General features: G+C 44.2%; 1 protein-coding gene across 1 annotated transcript; it reads left to right on the top strand.

Annotated features, from left to right (window-relative positions):
* Window positions 1–1,558: 1,558 nt before the first annotated feature.
* On the top strand, window positions 1,559–19,903 carry GALR2 (galanin receptor 2). Its single transcript, XM_075347477.1, has 2 exons — window positions 1,559–2,415; window positions 18,284–19,903. The coding sequence occupies exons 1-2, from the start codon at window positions 2,072–2,074 to the stop codon at window positions 19,059–19,061; spliced, it is 1,122 nt and encodes a 373-aa protein (XP_075203592.1). The 5' UTR covers window positions 1,559–2,071; the 3' UTR covers window positions 19,062–19,903.
* Window positions 19,904–20,299: the final 396 nt, after the last annotated feature.

Here is a 20,299-nt window from a genome sequence, read left to right as displayed (position 1 = left end):
CTTCTCTCGAAATGGTTATGTACTAGCCTATCACCAAGGGATCTTCCTTTTTATAGGTGATTAGCGGTCGACGGGAAAGTGCAGGGCCTATAGGCCTGTCCATCAACAGAACAGGCCAATGCCGTTCAAGGATTTTCCGGACTTCCATGGCTCCATTATCAAATGTTGGGATAAACCGTGTGATATTCTCCTCAGAGCTTGGTTTCTGCCGGTTAGCCAAAAGTTCTACTCGGGGGGTATTTTTAGCCTCATGATACGTATGTGCTACCGGAGTACCCAGATTATTCTAAAGTGATGAAACGCGTTGGGACGAGGGCCAGGAACATTATAGGGGCACCAAGAGAGGGCTAGATATGGTCTGCCCTTGTAAGGGCAGAAGCTTTTGGGGTATCAGGCACTATTAAGAATTCCTAGGGTCATTGTAGGGCCAGCTGGATGCTGTGCGGACCCGTGTGGAGAAAATCCTGAATACCCCAAGCTGCGAGGAATGGGTGAGATCGAGTCTAACTCATTCTAGAATCCTGTTTTGAGTGATTTTCTTCTTGAGGATCACCTATGCACTATATGTTTATTATATTGAGTTTTTTTGATAATTTTTTTAGGTACTCATTTACGGGACCACTGTCTCTTTTGGAGTAATAATTATCATACTCAATTATTTGTTATGTATGTTGTGTTTTTTTTGTTAATTTTGTTATATATTATTGGCTCCTGGATCTGGGTTCCATCCGTCCCGTTTAATCCAGAGAGCTATAGCTTACCCCTGTGTCTTAATCTAAGGTTTTATGTGAATAGATTAAAAGTTATATTTTAGCCTCTTACATATTTGATATTTCCTACTAATCATAAGTGGCTTATTTGTCTCATATGACAGTTGCTGTTTGACAAGATGGATAATAGCAAATGTCAAAGTGATTGATGAGTTCAGGGAGTGAAGTGGCTCATAAGTGGACAAAAAAGGAGCATATTTACATAACATGTATTATAAAGTTGTTGTTTAAACAACAATACCCATTTAGCTTATGCCTCTGATACATCTGTAATTCAGACCTAGTAATAATGATTTGTAATAAAAATGTGCATATTTGCAATTGTCGCTGAATTATTCTCTAGCTGATACACATTTTGGCATGTTCTCGCTATTCTTTTGTTGCTTTATTAAACCAGTTAATATGTATTGAAAAATAGAAATGCACTTACGGGCATAAATTGATATATTTCACCTTGTACAGCATTAGCCTGCTGGTCTGGCTTACATCTGCTAGCCACTTCACCAAGTTTGTTAATTTAGTAGTCCCACAGACATGACACGCTTCCCCTGCACACCACTGACGTCTGCCTAATGAATAGATCAGGGGGGTTAGTTACTATGGACACCATCACTATTTTTTGTACCTTTTTATCTCCGTGGAAACGGGATGCTTCTCATCTATTTATTCTGAGAACTATTCGCGACACACACACAAAACCAGGCTTGCGGACAAGGAGGGGGGCTTCATCCTGATTACTTACGAAGAGCTCGCTGACAGTGCTTAAGTTTTTATAGAGAGCTTGTAAAACTCTGAGCATGGGAGGTGAGCAGCCAGACATTAACAAGAACAGATCATGAAATTCACGAGTCAAGAGCCCAGATAATGAAGCAACAGCTCAACTTCTCCAGGATCTGGAACAAACTAGAAGTCCTGTAGTTGGACCAAGGAACAATCAACACAGTTTCTTGGATATTTATATGATTGATTAAGATCTTTTGATGGCAATGGGATTACTGTCTCTGACCAAAGAGCCGTAGACTGATTCTTGGCTTGGTCATCATAGATCTACCACTTCTTCCAAGAGAAGAACCCTTGGATTAACCAGCCAGTGGACTTCCCTGGTCATCACAATACTGTACTGTGAGCTTCAGACTTATATTGATAAGGAATAATCATTATTGACTTAACGTAATGCAGATGGCGGTAATTACCAGTTAACCAACTCTTTCTACTGATCTCAACAAGAGGACCGTCAGGATTTATTGACCAAGTGTGAAGTGTAATGTGGCCTTTGTAGGGTCACACATCCGGCAGAGAAGATGAATGTCTCCATCCAGATGTCATCTTCAGACAGCTATCATCCAGAATCCGTACTTATTCCAGTCTTATATTCCCTCATCTTCCTAGTGGGTACAGTGGGTAACAGCCTGGTCCTGGCAGTCCTGTTAAGGAATGGCAAGATAAATAACACCACCAATCTCTTTATTTTGAACTTAGGAGTTGCAGACCTTTGTTTTATCATATTTTGCGTACCTTTTCAAGCTACAATTTACACCCTGGACAGTTGGGTATTTGGCCCGTTCATGTGCAAAGCTGTGCACTTTTTCATATACCTCACCATGTATGCCTCCAGCTTCACCCTGACCACCGTGTCACTAGACAGGTAAGAACATCTCCACCTTATCTAATGCATTCATTTATGGAGATATACCCAGACTTTTTGTACCCAGACAGAAAAGAGTTAAAACCATATTTTATTGCAGTGAACGAGCACTGCAGCAACTTTTAGATTTCTAACTTCATCATTTTGTAGGAAAACCTCCCTGCAAAAAAAAATAACTGTACAGCCGCAGGGTATGTTCACACATTGTTTTTATTTGCTGCAGCAAAATCTGTTCCTTTGGCAGTAAAAAGCTGGTATCAAAAAGCAGGTTTTTCTGGTTTTTTTGCTGTGTTTGTTAGCTGCATTTTTGCTGCGTCTTTTGTCTACAGTACTTGTTTAAGTTAGTTTCATTCAACATAAAAGCAGCTTCGTTTTTGCACTCTCTCATTGCTTTCAATGGTGAAAAAAGCTGCAAAAAACACAGAAAGAATTGACTGCTGCTTCTTTAACCCCTTCACTACCCAGCGATTTTCCGTTTTACATTTTTTCTCCCCTTCTTTCAAGGGCCATAACTTATCTATGTTTCGGTCAATATAGCAATAGGAGGGCCTGTTTTTTGTGGGACGGGTTCCACTTTTGAACAACACCATTCATTCTGCCACAGTGCCACATATTGTCTTGGAAAAAGGGAAAAAAAATTCCAAGTGAAATTGCAAACAAAAAGTGCTATTGCAGCATTATTTTTTTGGGTTTTTTATTATTTACCATGTTCACTATATGTAATATGATGCCTCAGGTCAGTACAAGTTTGTAGATACTAAACATGTATCGTTATTAACCAAAAAAAAGAATTGCGCTTTTGTCACCATTTTCTGAGACTAATACAGTTCTCATTTTTCAGGATCTGGGGCTCAGCGATGGCTTTTTTTTGCATGTTGAGCTCCAGTTTTTAATACCATTTTTGAATAAATGCAACTTGTTATTGCATTTTAATCTAATGTTGCGGTGGCCAAAGAAACGTAATTCTGGAGTTTTGATTTTTTTTTCTTGTTACGCCATTTGCGGATCAGATTAATTGATTTTATATTTTGATAGGTCGGGCATTTCTGATCTCGGCGATACCAAATATGTGTTTTATTATTATTATTATTTTTCATCATCATCATCATCATCATCATCATCATCATCATCATCATTATTATTATTTTATTTTCAATGGGGGGTGATTTGAACTTTTATTTTTTCGGTTTTTTCATATTTTTTTTTTTATTTTTTTTTATTGATTTTACTAGTTCCCCTAGGGGACTTTATCACTGCACAGTCCAATCGCTTGTGCTGATCAGAGCATTCCTCCTGCAGCATTCCTCTGAACAGCGGAAATGATGATCTCCTGTGAATGCCGGCGCTCTGCCGACATTCACAGGAACTTCATCAGCTGACCCCCCTTTGTCATGACAACCCATTGGTAAACCGTGAACGCGTCACGGTGCTTTTGACGGCGACTGGGGAAAGGCGCGATCCACGCCAAGACACATTAGATTACACGGTCAGAGTTTGACAGCGCAATCTAAGGGGTTAACGTATAGGTACGTCTTAGATCGTAAAGTGGTTATAAAAGGCAGTAGTTTTCCATTTGTGTTAGGAAAAAAAGCGTGCGTGTATGTGCGTGTATGTGTGTATGTGTTTGTATGTTTGTGCGTGTGTGTATGTGTGCATGTGCGTGTGTGTGCGTGTATGTATGCGTGTGTGTGTGCGTGTGTGTATGTATGTGTGTGTATGTATGTATGTGTGCATGTGTGTACAGTATATGTGTGCGTGCATGTGTGTGTGAAATTTCTGGAATCTCATAGCTTTTGCTGGCATAAAACAGCTTTTAACTAGCATGGATTTGTATAAAACTGATGAAAAAACATGCAAAAAAATCTGAAGCCTAAATGCCCTGTGTGAACAAATCCTTAGGATGCATTCTCATCTGCTATGGCTTATTTTTCCCTGTTAATAATGTAGTTTACTTCCAGAGTAAAAAATCAGTGAGGAAAATGAGAAATTTGCACAGATTTACAATGGATTAAAATTCTCAAGCTAACAGTGTAAGAAAAGGTCAGCCTGTGTAATACAATATGTGCACTATGCCGGTAACATAGGACATTTACTGATGCATTAAGGTAGTTGTCTAAAGCAGATAGTTTTAGGTAGATATACAGTAAAGCTATTAATATATCAGAAATTAACTTTATGTATGGTTCATATTGAAATTAAAGCAAAATGGTAAAGTCTGGAACCCTGGGCACTGTTCTTACATAGCAGCTTACAGCACTGGGAGATAGTATATTATATATGATGTGGGGCTAGAGAAGAAATATCTAACTCTTCTTGCAAATTGTGGCAATTTTGTGCCCCATGTTCACACATTGCCGCTAAATTACGTTCCCACGATCAGCTTTTGGGGAGTTTTTGATGTTGCAGAATTTCTGTACCTACTGAGTAAATTAGATTACTTGCGCTTTTGTGAGCATTTTACTTGCATTTTTATTGTATTTTAGATGCTGCGGATCTGTCTCTTGTTGGTATGTTTTAAACAAAACTGCTTTTTTATGCTTCTTAGTATTTGGCTTTGACAAAATGTTATTAATATATTCATGCGTTTTTTATGCATTTACGTTACGGAAATGCATTAAAAACGCATATCTATCTTTTACCTGCTTATTTTCTGCCTCTAATGCAAGTCTATGAAAAAAATATGCACATAAAACGTACCTGCAAGAAAATTTGACATATTGCAGATATAATAGATGCAAGTCAGTTTACATTGAGTAAAAAAAAATAGTACATTGGCCATGAGATTTCTTTATCCCAGCCACTTTGCTGGAACTGTAAGACGCTCCGTTTTCGACAAAATGAAAATATTCAGCATCAAAAACTCACTAAAAACTCATTGTGGGCACACAGACTTTTTCTCTCCAATTTAGGTATCCTAGCACTATAGATTAATCATTTTAACCCTTTCATGACTTTTGACTTGTATATACGTTAAAAGTCGTGTTCCTGCCTTTGATGCTAGCTCGCACACAGTGTCTACATCTTTCCCTGCATATGACAGCTGATTTAATCAGCCATCACATGCCTCTAACAGCCTTTAGTGGATTGGAGAGCCGTCCACAACTGTTAACCAGTTAAACCCCACTATCATTTTCTGACAGCGGAATTTAAGATGTGCCCGCCGGGGTCGCTACATACCTTGCTCCGATCGTTGCACCCGTGACGTGATTGTGGAGCGTCAATGGGTTGTCATGACAACCAGAGATCTGTAGATGATGTAGCGCCCCTAAAGCCATCAGGAGCTACAAGGTACTGTATCCTATCAAGGATGCAGGGCCTACCCCCAGAGACCCAGAAGACTAGTGCCGGTAACAGCAAAACATTCAAATTAATCCCTGTTTTTCCCCATTCCCAAAGAATGGTGACAGGCTAGGGTAGGACCCAATGGAAGGCCATCTAGGGGTGGAGCCGATCCAGTCCACTAGACGACTACCAGGTGGGAGGGGTCAGACAGTCGGTCAGTCAGAGACAGAGTGAGTGGAAGAAAGAGGAGTTATACGTCCGCACTGACAGGAGAGTGTAACGGTGACCTGAGGGCCCAGGTGTGTGGTTGCCGGTAGAGTACGGTGGACTACTCACGGAACCATAGCACTGACGGGGTATAGAATCGTAGGTCAAGCAAATGCTCCAGGCAGACCTGATAAAATCTGCACAGTGAGGGGACTATCCAGGACCTCACTGACCTTGAAGTTTGGGACACAGTAGCAACAGGAGAACAGGACAAGAGGAACCGACCCCACAGGGTTCAAGCTACCTGTTATATGGACTAAGACTGAGAGACTATCAGGGGGTGACCCCCAGACGCACCAAGCCACGGGGACCCACCAACCAGAGACAGGTGCAGTGGAAAGAAGTCACCAGTTCACCACACTGGCACTGGGACTAAAGGGTGCTTTACACGAGACGACGGATCGTGCGATGCATCGTCGGGGTCACAGTTTTCGTGACGCACATCCGGCATCATACACGACGTCGTCTCGTGTGAAACCTCTGAGCGATGCAGTGTCGCTCTCAAATCATGAGTCGTGTACTCGTCGCTCAGTTTCATACTATCGTTTATTTTTACTTGTGCCGGTTGTTCATCGGTCCCGTGGCAGCACACGTCGCTCCGTGTGACACCACGGGAGCGATGAACTCTGCTTACCTGCGTACCACGGCTCCCGCCGGCTATGCGGAAGGAAGGAGGTGGGCGGGATATTTACATCCCGCTCATCTCCGTCCCTCCGCTTCTATTGGCCGGCCGCTGTGTGATGTCGCTGTGACGCTAAACGTCCCTCCCCATTCAGGAAGTGGACGTTCGCCGCCCACAGCGAGGTCGCTCAGCAGGTAAGTACGTGTGACGGGGGTTTCACGACTTTGTGTGACACGGGCAGCGATTTGCCCGTGACGCACAAACGACGAGGGCGGGTACGATCGTTCGTGAAATCGCACGATCGGTCGTCCCGTGTAAAGCAGGCTTAAGGGGTCCAGCAGTCAAGACCAGCCTTCCTCGAGTTACCAGCGATCATCATCCCACTGTGAGTAAAGAAACTAGTTACACTGCAATCCCTTGTGTGGCCTACCTTCTTTCCGTGCCCAGCAACATCATCTATCCCCTGGGGCCTGGCCCTACTTGCGGAGGGCACAACATCCAGGCTGCCACCAACACTAGCCCCAGTAGTGAGAACTGTGCAGTGGTGGCACCACTAAATAGTTGCAACCTGCAAGTGGCGTCACGACAAAAACTTTTATTTAATTTCCCCTGTAAATATTCCCTCTTTTAAAAGCAATCCTAGGGTCACGAAACCAGGCAACGGCCACCCAGTGACATCTCCCCAGCAATACATCGCTTGGGACCGAGTACCCCATAGCCCTGGGGCGACACAATAACACCTGTCATTGTGAGCCTCCCTTATAAGAGACCGCGATTAATGCTTTACGGAGCAGGGCTGATGCATTGCTCTGCATAGCACAAGCAATCGGATCTGCCACAGAGAAAACTATGAATGGAAAATGAATAGCGTCATTCAAAAGTACAACTTATCCTGTAAACAATGAGTCCTCATACGGCTATATTAAAAGGAAAAATAAAAACATTATGGGCATAGCCGGCTTTATCTATGTGCGAGTGGCGCGGTCGCACAGGGCGCCGGCAGGCCGACAGCAGAGGGGGTGCCCAGGGAGCAGCTGTTTACTTTCATTTTGCTGCTCCGGTGCACAGGCTCCAGCAGGGAGCGCCCCCCCTTCTCTGTGCCCTGTGTCCAGTCTCCTCCCACTCTGCACAGTGTACAGCAGGGAGCGCCCCATCCCCTCTGCTCTGCTACTGTCTACTCCCTGCACAGGCTCCAGCAGGGAGCGCCCCTCCCCCTCCTCTCGGCTCTGCATAGTGTTTGCTCCCTGCACAGGCTCCAGCAGGGGGCGCCCTTACCTGCTCTCGTCTCTGTGTCCTCTCTCCTCCGTCTCTACCAGAGAGAGGGGGAAGGGTGGCAGCACTGCCGGAGATGCTGCTAAAGCCCCACTGAAATCCTGGAGCCCAGGAAGTAACTGTGAGTATAACATGCTGTGTGTCATCTGTAATGTATTATGTGCTGTGTGTATGTGTTATGTATAACATGTGTGTATCCTGTATACTGTGCAATATTTGTCTGTCTATCTATTTGTCTGCCTATCTATCTATCTATCTATCTATCTATCTAACATATATCTCTTTATCCCTCTATCTATTATCTATTCATCTATCTCTCTATCATATATCTATCTATTCCTCTATCTATCTATCATATATCTATCTATCCCTCTATCTATCTATTTATTTATCTATCTATCATATATCTATCTATCCCTCTATCTATCACATATCTATCTATCCCTCTATCTATCTAACTATCTATCTATCTATTATCTATGTGATATCTATTTGTCTATCATCTATCCAGCGTCGGTCTGGTACACAGACACCAGTCAATGCCCCAGAGGGCTCTCCAACTGGACATAAAAGGGACCCGCCGGCAGGGGCACCGCTGGCATCAAAGATCCGGAGCTCCGGCCCAGAACTTCTTGGCCGGAGCCCCGAATCTTCTGCAACCACAACACTGAACTATGTCAGCGTCACCCCAATACAGTTCAATCCTGTGACAGAGCAAGAGCTCCATGCTCTATCACTGCCCGTCTCCTAAGCCACAGACCGCTGCAGGCCTGTGTCTTAGACCGTATATCCACAAGGGCAGTCCAGTGACATCATTGCATCGCGCTGCCTCCGCAGGCCACCATAGAAGAGAAGACGGAGGCTGCGGTGCTGGGAATCAGGATTAGGTGAGTATAATATTTTTTATGTCTATATGGGATCTGTGGGGGCTCCTGTTGTATATAAGAGGCTATGTGGGGGCCCCTGCTGTGTATGGGAGCCTGTGTGAAGGCTCCTGCTGTATATAGGAGGCCATTTGAGGGCTCCTGCTCTGTGTAGAAAGCTGTGTGGGGGCTCCTGCTCTGTGTAATAGGATGTGTGTGGGCTCCTGCTGTGTGCAGGAGGCTGTGTGGGGGCTCCTGCTGTGTGTAGGAGGCTGTGTGGGGGCTCCTGCTGTGCATAGGATACTGTGTGTGGGGGCTCCTGCTGTGTGCAGGAGGCTGTGTGGGGGCTCCTGCTGTGTGCAGGAGGTTGTGTGGGGGCTCCTGCTGTTCATAGGAGGCTGTGTGGGGGCTCCTGCTGTGCATAGGAGGCTGTGTGGGGGCTCCTGCTGTGCATAGGAGGCTGTGTGGGGGCTCCTGCAGGTATTTGCATATAGTTGTAGTGTAACTGTCTCTCTCCCTCTCCCTCTCTCCCACTCTCTGTGTCTCTCTCTGTCTGTCTGTCTCCCTCTCTCTGTGTGTTTCTGTCTCTGTGTGTCTGTGCTTGTGTTTGTGTGCATCTCTGTCTATGTGTGTCTCTGTGTCTGTCTTTGTGTCTCTGTCTCTGCGTGTCTCTGTGTGTCTCTGTCTCTGGGAGTCTCTGTGTGTCTCTGTCTGTGTGTCTCTGTCTTTGTGGGTCTCTATGTGTGTGTCTGTCTCTGTGTATCTCTGTTTATGTGTCTGTGTCTCTGCCTCTGTGTCTGTGTGTGAATGTGCCTCTGTGTATGTGTCTGTGTTTCTGTGTGTGTTCATGTCTCTGTATGTGTGCCTCTGTGTGTCTCTCTCTGTCTATGTCTGTGTCTCTGTCTCTGTGTGTCTCCGTCTCTTTCTCTGTGCCTCTGTGTCTCTGTATCAGTCTTTGTGTGTCTATATCGGTGTGTCTCTGTATCAGTCTCTGTATAAGCCTGTCTCTGTGTTTGTCTTTGTGTCTCTGTATCAATCTCTGTTTGTATGTGTTTCTGTGTGTGTGTCTCTGTATCAGTCTCTGTCTGTGTCTCTGTATCAGTCTCTGTGTGTCTGTGTGTGTCTCTGTGTCTCTCTCTCTTTGTCTCTATATCATTCTCTGTCTGTGTCTCTTTATCAGTCTCTGTGTGTCTGTGTGTGTCTCTGTGTCTCTCTCTCTTTGTCTGTCTCTATAATCAGTCTCTGTGATTCTATGTCTGTGTGTGTCTGTGTCTCTGTATTTCTGTCTCTGTGTGTTTCTGTCTCTGTGTGTCTCTGTCTCTGTGTGTCTCTGTCCCTGTGTGTGTGTCTGCATCAGTCTCTGTGTGTGTGTCTCTTTGTGTCTCTGCTTCTGTCTCTGTGTTTCTGTGTGTTTCTGTATCAGACTGTGTTCCTGTGTGTCTCTGTGTGTCTCTGTATCTCTGTCTCTGTGTGTCTATGTCTCTATATCAGTCTCTCTGTGTTTCTGTTTCTGTGTGTCTCTGTCTCTATATCAGTCTCTCTGTGTCACTGTCTCTATATCAGTCTCTGTGTGTCTCCGTCTCTGTGTGATGTGGTGGAATTAATGTGGATTTGAGCAGCAGATTCTCCAGCACAAATCTGGAGGAGTTTATTGTACATTTGAAGAGATCAATTTTCTTAGGATATATAAAAAAATGGCCTCTGGTCCTCATTTGTTTCCTGGAAACTGGGTAAAAAAATCAGTGGGGGGGGGGGGGGGGCACCAAAGGGCAGTGTTGGACAGGGCGCCATACAGGCTAAGGCCGGCCCTAATTATGGGTCTTGGAAGAAGGGGAGGAAAAAACAAAAACAGAAAATCACCTGGGGGAGAAGTGGCTAAAAACCCAATAACACAAACTTCTGATTCAGGACAAATCACTTTGAGTGTTCTATAGAGCCATATCACTCCATTAAAGAGTCACTCCAGCTTTTTTTCCAGCTTTGGCGTGGTGCTTTAAATGTAAGTATTATACGAGGGGCTGCTGATGTCTTTTGCGGGAAAACAAAATGGCGAAGTCTAATGCGATATTCACAGCAACTGAGAGAAGAGGAGTGATAAAATTCTTGTTTCTTCAAGGAAAGTCCACGAAGGATCTTCATGGTGATATGTCGCAGACATTGGGGGATCAATGCCCCTCATATTCCACAGTTATGAACTGGGTTGTCAAATTTAAAACGGGCCACTTCAGCACCAATGATGAGGAATGTCCTGGACAACCGAGAGTGGTTGTTGTTCCGGAGATCGTCGATGCTGTGCACAACCTTATACTGGAGAATGGATGAATTTCAGCTAAAGCAATAACAGACATCATGGGGATTTCTCGTGATCGTGTTTGTGTCATTATCCATGAACATTTGGACATGAGGAAGCAATCTGCAAAGTGGGTCCCCAAATGTTTGACAACACATCAGAAAAGCATGCGAGTGAAAACTTCCCGGTTCATTTGTCAGCGTTTCCGGACTGATAAGAACTTCCTGGATCAACTGGTCATTATGGATGAGACCTGGATTTATTTGTATGACCCTGAAAACCAGTAGCAGTCAAAAGAGTGGAGACACAGTGGTTCTCCTCGTCTAAAGATGTTCAGGGTGCAAAAATCAGCCACTAAGGTGATGGCGTCTGTGTTCTGGGATAAGGAGGGCGTGCTGCTAGTGGACTACCTTCAAAAGGGTTCCACCATCAATGCAAGGTGGTACATTGAACTTTTGGACCAATTCAACGCAGCTCTGAAGGCCAAAAGGCACGGCAAGCTGTCCAAAGGAATCTTGTTCATGCAAGACAACGCCTCCGCTCACACTGCACAAACGAACAACTTGGAATAATGATATAAGAAGTGTGCTGACATCAGTGGAGAGTATGTGGAATAAATGTAAAGTTTCATCATTCTATCTTGATTCTTTCTGGGTAAAGCCAAAGGCTCTCATAGACTTGTTTTGTTTTGAGTTGTGATGTCCACCATGCTTCATGAAACACTGGAGCTGCTGGCAGGTCACAAATCTCTGGAGACCAACCCAATCAATGCTGGAAAAAGACAAGACTGGAGGCAGGGGACTTATGTTTAAAGCACCACTCCAGCCCTGAAATAAAAAAAAACACTGGCGTGCTTTAAACAGTTATTCTGATTTTCATAAATAGATATTTGGACAGTTCTGGAAGGAGATTAGCACTTTTGTCATTTACTGCTTTGTATTAAGTTGTATAAATTTGTATCTATTATTATTATGATGTTATAGAGATTGTCCATTATCAGGAAAGTATATCCATAACTGTATAATAAAAATAACACCAGGCACAGAGATGAATCAGCAAGTACTCACCCTCCGTAGGTTCAGCTGCTGCTACTCTGGTCCCTGCAGTGAGGTCAAATCAAGAGCGTGCGTCACCGATCACTCACCTCAGTGTACCTCAATGTTGGCACAAATAATTTTCACAAATTAAGCCAAACAATAGCTGTTTAAAGTGGGTCACCACTGTCACCAGGCTTCACAAAACAAACTTCATACATTAGTAAAAATCTCTTAGACCTGAAAGGATGCAATAACTTTGAATATCCATGTAAGAGTTTCTGTATAATCCTTTATGGAAATGCACTCAGTAAGAAAATTAAGATTGACATTCTTATGTTATGTGACCACTGCAGCCAGTCAGTACTCAAAGATTGGCTGCAGTGGTCAAGTGAGGGAACAGTGCTGTGATAGAAGGAACAGTGCCGGTTTGGGAGATAAGTATGTAAACTTTATGATGGGCAGTGGAGCTGTGAAAGGGAATTTGTCAACAGGTTTTATGTAATCTGAGAGCAGCAAGACTTAAGCGGGCTTTACACGCTACGATATATCTAATGAGATGCCAGTGGGGTCACGTCGTAAGTGACGCACATCCGGCATCGTTAGTGATATCGTAGCGTGTGACAGCTACGTGCGATGGTGAATGAGCAGAAATACTCACCTTCTCGTTCATCGTTGACACGTCGCTCATTTTCTAAAAATCGAAAGTCCGGTTGTTCATTGTTCCCGAGGCAGCACACATCGATCCGTGTGACACCCCGGGAACGATGAACTGCAGCTTACCTGCGTCCCGCCGGCAATGCGGAAGGAAGGAGGTGGGCGGGATGTTTATGTCCCACTCATCTCCGCCCCTCAGCTTCTATTGGCCGGCCGCTGTATGACATCGCTGTGATGCCGAACATCCCTCCCCCTTCAGGAAGTAGATGTTCGCCGCCCACAGCGAGTTCGTTTGGAAGGAAAGTACGTATGACGGGGGGTTACAGCATTGTGTGACACGGGCAAGAAATTGCCCGTGCCACGCAAATTATGGGGGCGGGTGCGATCGTAAATGCGATCGCACGAGAAATCGACACATGTAAAGCAGCGATGTGTCACTATGCTGGGTTGTACTGTTTTCGCAAGGAGGAGTGGGAACAGGTTAGCTCAGGGGTCTCAAACACGCGGCCCACGGGCCGCATGCGGCCCCTCAGGGTACTTTGTGCGGCCCCCAGGCGCGTGCCCCTGTTCACTAATGCGGCAGGTGCAGGGGCCGCAGCCACTGTCTGCGCTTTATGTCAGATGAATGTGTTGGTGGCGCTGCGCTCTCGCGCCGGCAATACAATCATCTGACATAAATCACTGACAGTGGCTGTAGCTCTTGCACCTGCCGCATTAGTGACCAGGGGCACGGACCTGGGGGCCGCACGAAGCAGAGATGAGGCAGAGGAGGGAGCGCGGGACAGGTGAGAAGAATGGTGTGTGTGTGTATGTGTGTGTTGGACGTTAACCCCTTAGCGACCTATGACGTACTGGGTACGTTATGGCTCCCTGGTACTTAAGGACCCATGACATACCCAGTACGTCATGGCGAAATCGCAGCCCCGGAGGCTGCGATCGCTGCAAATACCTTAGATTCGGGGAGGAGGGGACCTCAGGAGGGGTGGTGTCTCCTCCCCGGACCTACGGAAGCTGTGATTGGCTGACGAATGCCACTCAGCCAATCACAGCCACTAATGTTTCAGCCATTGAAAATCGCTGAAACATTGAAATCCAGCCAAGATCAGTGCAGCTGTAGCTCTGATCCTTGGCTGGAGCTGGGTGACCTGTGTTTCACCCGCCCCCAGCTCTGATTGGTGAGACCGGCCTTGTAACCAATCTCTCCAATCACTGTGGATCTGGGGCTGGAGACCACTCCCCTCAGCTTCACTCCGGCGTCTGTGGAAGGTGAGGGGAGCTGCTGACCCATTACTACAGGATGGGGACAAAGTGCGCACATTACTATGAGATGGGGATAAGGTTGGGTACATTACTATAGGATTGGGACATTACAAGGATGGGGACATTACTATTGGATGGGGACATTATTACTATAGTATGGGGACATTACTATAGGATAGGGACTAGGATGGGCACATGACTATAGAATGGGGACAAGGCTGGGGACATTACTATAGGATGGGGACAAGGTGGGCACAGTACTATAGGATGAGGACTAGGATGGGCACAGTACTATAGGATGGGGACATTACTACAGGATGGGGACAAGGTGGGCACAGTACTATAGGATGGGGACATTACTACAGGATGGGGACAAGGTGGGCACATTACTGTAGGATAGGGACATTACTACCAACAAAGGGGACAAGGATGGGAAACATTACTATAGAATAGGGATAATGCTGGGGACATTACTTTAGGGTGGGGACAAGGTTGGCACATTACTAAAGGATGGGCACATTACTATAGAATGGGGACAGTACTATAGGATGGGGACATTTCTATAAGGGGACAAGGATGGGGAACATTACTATAAGATGGGGGACAAGGATGGACGCATTACTATAGATTGGGGACATTACTATAGGATGGGGACAAGGATGAATACATTACTACAAAATGGGGACAAGGATGGGGAACATTACTTTAGGATGGGGACAAGGATGAGCACATTACTGTGGGATGGGGACTAGGATGGGGTACAATACTACAAGGGGACAAGGATGAGCACATTTCTGTGGGATGGGGCACAATGCTACAAGGGGACAAGGATGGGCACGTTACAACAATATGGGGAACATTACTAAAAGATGTTGGTCAAAATTTCTATATGGTGCTAATAGTAAGACTATTAGTTACAAGAAAGGAATAAAATATATATATATATAAAAAAAAATGTTTATATTTAAACAAAGAATGTGCGCGTTTGCTATAATGAACAAGTGAAAATGTTCAAAATCAGTGATCCCAAGGTGTGTAAAAAAAATAAAATATATTATATATGGTACCAATAAAAATGTCACTTTGTCCTGCAAAGAATGCGGCCCCCCAATTTATTTTTTTCCTCTGTGCGGCCCATACACCCAGCCGAGTTTGAGACCCCTGGGTTAGCTTATACAGGGCTTATCATTCTGAGTGCTGCCAGATCTGCAGCAGAGAAAACTGTGATTCTTTCTGCAGCTCACATTAAACTAAGTGATACATTGCTGAAATCAGGGTCTCTGTTGTCTTTTTCCACTTAGCCAGGTTGACAGCTCCTCCGTGTCCCTTCTCCCTCCTGCTGATGAGATTTCACAACGCTCCGTACAAGCTGCAGCAGTCAGGCTACGTGGGTGGAGATTGTTATAGTATGCTATTTTGTTATAGAGCCCAGGTCATAAAATGCTCATCTTATTTTCAGCATTATACTACTCTGACCTGTATATTCAAAGCAAATACATCAGCTTCCTCAGGTCTAAGAATTCTAATTATTGTATGAACTTTGTACTGTGAAATCTGGAGACAAATCCATTTTAAAGTTATAAAAGAAGTGTCTAAAGACCAGAATGAACCCATGGGATAAATTTGGTATATTAACACAGTTTTAGTAAATCTGTGCCAATCATTTCAACTTTATTTGTGTCTCTTGGTCACCCTCCTTATAGAGGTAGTGTTGAGTAGCTGTCACGACTCAGACTTAGGGAAGGTCCGGCGTGAGGTAAAACACAGAACAGATAGGTGTTTTGTAACAAGGGATAGACCGAGGACACATTAACAACAGTGGGCCCTGATGCTAGTGAGAGGGAAGATGGACACCTACTCCACTTACCTACCATTGTACCGTGCACTCCTAGCCATTCCCTGTACACATTACTCACCTGTTGCCGAGCAGGAACCTGAAGCCTTGAGAAACCCTGCAGTAAGCCCTGGCTAGTGAGTGAAAGGTAAGGATCAGTAGTGCCACTGCCACACAAAAATAACACACAAACGGAAGGTAAGACAAACAGGGGGGAAAACAACAATAGACTGACTCCAACATCTAGGCTGCAGTCAGGCATCAGTACTGCAGCTAACACCGTTACCAACAGCAAACAATCCAACAGCTCCTGCCACCTCCAGGCCCAGAATCCAAATGGCAAAGAGAATAACCGGCACCCTCAGCTGGAAGCAGAGGGTATATAAAGGGACTGGGAGTGGTCGCACACCAGAAACACCTGAACAGGAGTCTGCAGATGCTGGCACAGAAAACTGACATTAACCCTTGCAACACCCAAAGGAAAAAAAACATGTTTAATATGTAGGGTCTCAGTTGACAATGAGAGACTCTAGTCCTGATCCTGTCACTAGTCTCAAAATACAGAGAGCCGTGGCAGTAAAGCTTCATTATTCTGTTATGCCTGCCTAGCAAGCTAAATCCATTCTTTATATATTGGGGAGATACAAGTATTTGTACATTATAACTGACCAGCAATCGGACATTAAACTTTTCGAACTAATGCGCTTATTAGTAACACCTCTTAATGTAATTGGCACTAGAAATACTTCTTGATATAATTGGCATCAACAAGTTCATTGCTGCAACTTCTTTGTGAGAACATAAATGAGTTATGGATCGAATATTACTGCAAAAGCATTTAAGTGTCTCTAGTACAAACCAAGTGCCCTGAATAAATTGGCTTTTCTATGTAAAAGGAGCAAACGGATTCTTCTTACAAGGTTGGTTTATCATAGACCTCGGCTCCACTTGCGTTTTACACGGACGAGTGCAATTCAATAAAACATCGGATTGCACTGTCACCAGAGTCCATCTGCAAGTCTTTTCTCATGACATATCAGCATGAGAAAAGAATCGCAGTATGCCGGATTTGGCAGTGAGTCTCGGCTCACAAATCTATGGGTATGTGTGAAATTACACTCATCATCTTCGCCGTACCTGTGATCCAATCACAGGATCGGATCATAGTTGTATGACACTCGGCTCACGCTCGCAGGAAATTGTGAGCTGAGGGTCGTTAGCATATTGTATCCAATGCTCTCACATCAGAAGCAAGTGGAGCAGGGGCCTGAAGGGTGCTTTACACGCTGCAACATCGCTAACAATATATCTTTCAGGTCACGGTGTTTGTGACGCACATCCGGATCCGTTAGTGACATTGCAGCGCGTGACAGGCTGGAGCAACCTAAAACGATCGCAAAACGACAAAAATTGTTTGTTTTGGAGAGGTCGTTTAATTGCAAAAAATCGTTGTCAGGTAAGTAGCGATGTTGTTCCTCGTTCCTGCGGCATCACACATCGCTATGTGTGACATCGCAGGAGCGACGAACATCTCCTTACCTGCGTCCGCCGGCAATGCAGAAGGAAGGAGGTGGGTGGGATGTAACGTCCCTCTCATCTCCGCCCCTCCGCTTCTATTGGCCGGCAGCTTAGTGATGTCGCTATGACGCCGAACGCACCTCCACCCTGAGGGAGGGATTGTTCGGCGGTCACAGCGACGTCGCTGACAAGGTATGTGCGTGTTACGCTGCCGTAGCAATAATGTTCACTACGGCAGAGATCACCACATATCGCTGGAACGACGGGGGCAGGTGCTATCGCGCTCGACATCGCTAGCAATTGCTAGCGATGTTGCAGCGTGTAAAGTACCCTTTACTATGTAGCATTCGCGAACGCCGACAGTAAAGTAAAAGGCCTTGTGCAATAACAATATATGAGTCCTTTGCTGTCCAATAGCTGATCATAATGCACAATTATACCTGATTTGAGGGTAGAAATGGACCCCTTAACCTCTCGGGCCCCTGTGCGGCTGCACAAGTTGCAACAATGATGTGGCCGCCCATGCTATGTAGATTACACCATAGAAACTATACCAGATGGGGTTCATGCACACAACCATATTATTCCTCCATACCATTTTCAAGTTCTCTGGAACCATAATATGATAATAATAATTCCTTAAAGTCTTTGTGACCCTTACTATACCTCTTTATGCCTCCAAATTCATATGTAAGCATACAAAATATTTTGGTTGGTTTCCACATGAATCTAAAATCACGGCCGATCTTATTGTGTAAGTACCCCCTAGAGCTAGAGGTCAGAAGGAAGACTGCCGCATTACTTTCTATTACCTTGCTATAGTGTTTTGTAGTGAATGCATGTTTTTTCCAACATGACTTATATTATGTTTTAGTTTATGCTGCATGTTTTTTTATATATACCTTGAAATGCCATTAATTAATCTTGCCGCTAAAGTGTATTTCCTTATTGTTTTCTTTTCCCCTAAAGGTACCTTGCTATACGTTATCCATTACGTTCGAGAGAGCTGCGGACACCCAAAAATGCTTTGATGGCTATCACCCTCATCTGGAGCCTGTCATTAATCTTCTCGGGACCTTACCTCAGTTATTACCAGGAATTTCAGATGGCTAACCTTACTGTCTGCCACCCAGTGTGGCAAATCTCTCATCGTAAGACTATGGATCTTTGTACTTTTATCTTCAGCTATGTTATTCCTGTGCTCGTTCTCAGTTTGACCTATGCGCGCACTATACGATATCTCTGGACTTCTGTAGACCCGATTGAAGATATGTCTGAATCAAAAAGGGCGAAGAGGAGGGTGACTCGCATGATCATCATTGTTGCTGTCTTGTTCTGCTTGTGTTGGCTTCCCCACCACCTTGTAATTCTTTGTGTGTGGTTTGGATACTTTCCTCTTAATAACTTCACATATGCCCTACGTATCCTCTCACACCTGGTGTCCTACGCCAACTCCTGTGTAAATCCAGTGGTCTATGCCCTGGTTTCAAAACACTTCCGGAAGGGATTTCGCAAGATATTTCGTTGCTTGCTGTTGCGCCAAAGGTCAGCCAATAAGATCCATGTGGTCCCTGCAGCCCACGCAGGAGTCAGCACATTGGAAGTAGCGTGCACAGAGGTGACTCAGTTAAGTGAAGGTCCGTTACACTGCTCTGCCTGTTGTCATGATCCCGGAAGCCCATGGGAAGATACAGAAAGAAATGCTGATAAAAGAGGCTCGGCATTCATCACATTTAACGTTACCTAGTTGTGAGAGTCAAGATGGAAGAGATGAAGAAAGAAATCTTCAACATCATAGCTTTTGATTCCAGAATACGTGTTGGAGCAATCAATAACCAATATCCACTGATATAGCAATTCTAATACCAAAGTAACAAATTTTATCTTTGACCCTGATTTTTCAAAAAACCCATGTATACTGTGAAGACTACAAATGCAAATTAAAGGGAATCTGTCAGCAGACTTTTGCTACCTCATCTGAGAGCAGCATGATCTTGACAAAGAGACCTTGAATCCAATGATGTATCACTTAGATTATTGGCTGCGGAGGTTCTGCCAAAATCTGAATTTTTAGATTTAGCATACAGCAGAGCTGAGAAAGTTAGCCCTACCCACACCAGGCTCACTATGTACAATATATATAGATGGTTAACTGCTTATCAAAGGAGGGGGCGGAGCCATGGAAACTTGAGGCAGCTGGTCACAGCAATGATAATCCACAAGGTGATAAAGCCTTCAGTTTAAAGTGTAACCATCCTTTTCATTTTTATTTAATAATTCAATAGTAAACATGAAAATAAAGAACTTTTTATATTATATCTTATCAGACAATTTGCTTCTTTCTCTTCCAGAATTGATCAGTTATTATCAAAATTCTCAGTTCTGAGGTAAAATCTGTATACTGAGATAGGAGATGGCAGTTAGTACTGATGAGATACTATGTAGATAAAAGAGGGAGGGGAGGAGCTCTGCCTATGGCCCCTCCCTCTTCCTCTAGCTCATCCCTCCTCCCATTATCAGAATTTCACCTCAGAATTGAAAATGTTGATGACTGATCAATTCTTTGAATTTGTCTGATATGATACAGATGCATCTCAATAAATTAGAATATCAACAAAAAGTTAATTTATTTCACTAATTCAATACAAAAAGAGAAACAGATATATTATATAGATTCATTACACACAGAGGGATCTATTTCAAGTGTTTATTTCTGCTAATGGTGATGATTATGGCTTACAGCCAATGAAAACCCAAAAGTCATTATCTCAGAAAATTAGAATAATTACTACAAAAGACCTGCAAAGTCTGTATCCAGGCATATTAATGTAAAGTTGAGTGGAAAGAAAAAGTGTGGTAAAAAAAGATGCACAAGCAACTGGGAAAACCGCAGCTTTGATAGGATTATTAAGAAAAGGCCATTTAAAAATTTGGGGAGATTATCAAGGAGTGGATTGCTGCTGGAGTCAGTGCTTCAAGAGCCAC

This window comes from Anomaloglossus baeobatrachus, chromosome 5, assembly GCF_048569485.1.
Source record: "Anomaloglossus baeobatrachus isolate aAnoBae1 chromosome 5, aAnoBae1.hap1, whole genome shotgun sequence".
NCBI classification, from domain to species: Eukaryota; Metazoa; Chordata; class Amphibia; order Anura; family Aromobatidae; genus Anomaloglossus; species Anomaloglossus baeobatrachus.
Note: the sequence above shows the minus strand (reverse complement) of the source record. Positions and strands in the feature narration are given on the sequence as shown.

What these genes read in the sequence shown, in the direction of transcription:
- GALR2 (XM_075347477.1), top strand. Translation starts at nt 2,072, where the DNA reads ATGAATGTCTCCATCCAGATGTCATCTTCAGACAGCTATCATCCAGAA. An exon ending in ACCACCGTGTCACTAGACAG is followed by an intron (nt 2,416 to 18,283) that starts GTAAGAACATCT and finishes TTTCCCCTAAAG; the next exon opens with GTACCTTGCTATACGTTATC.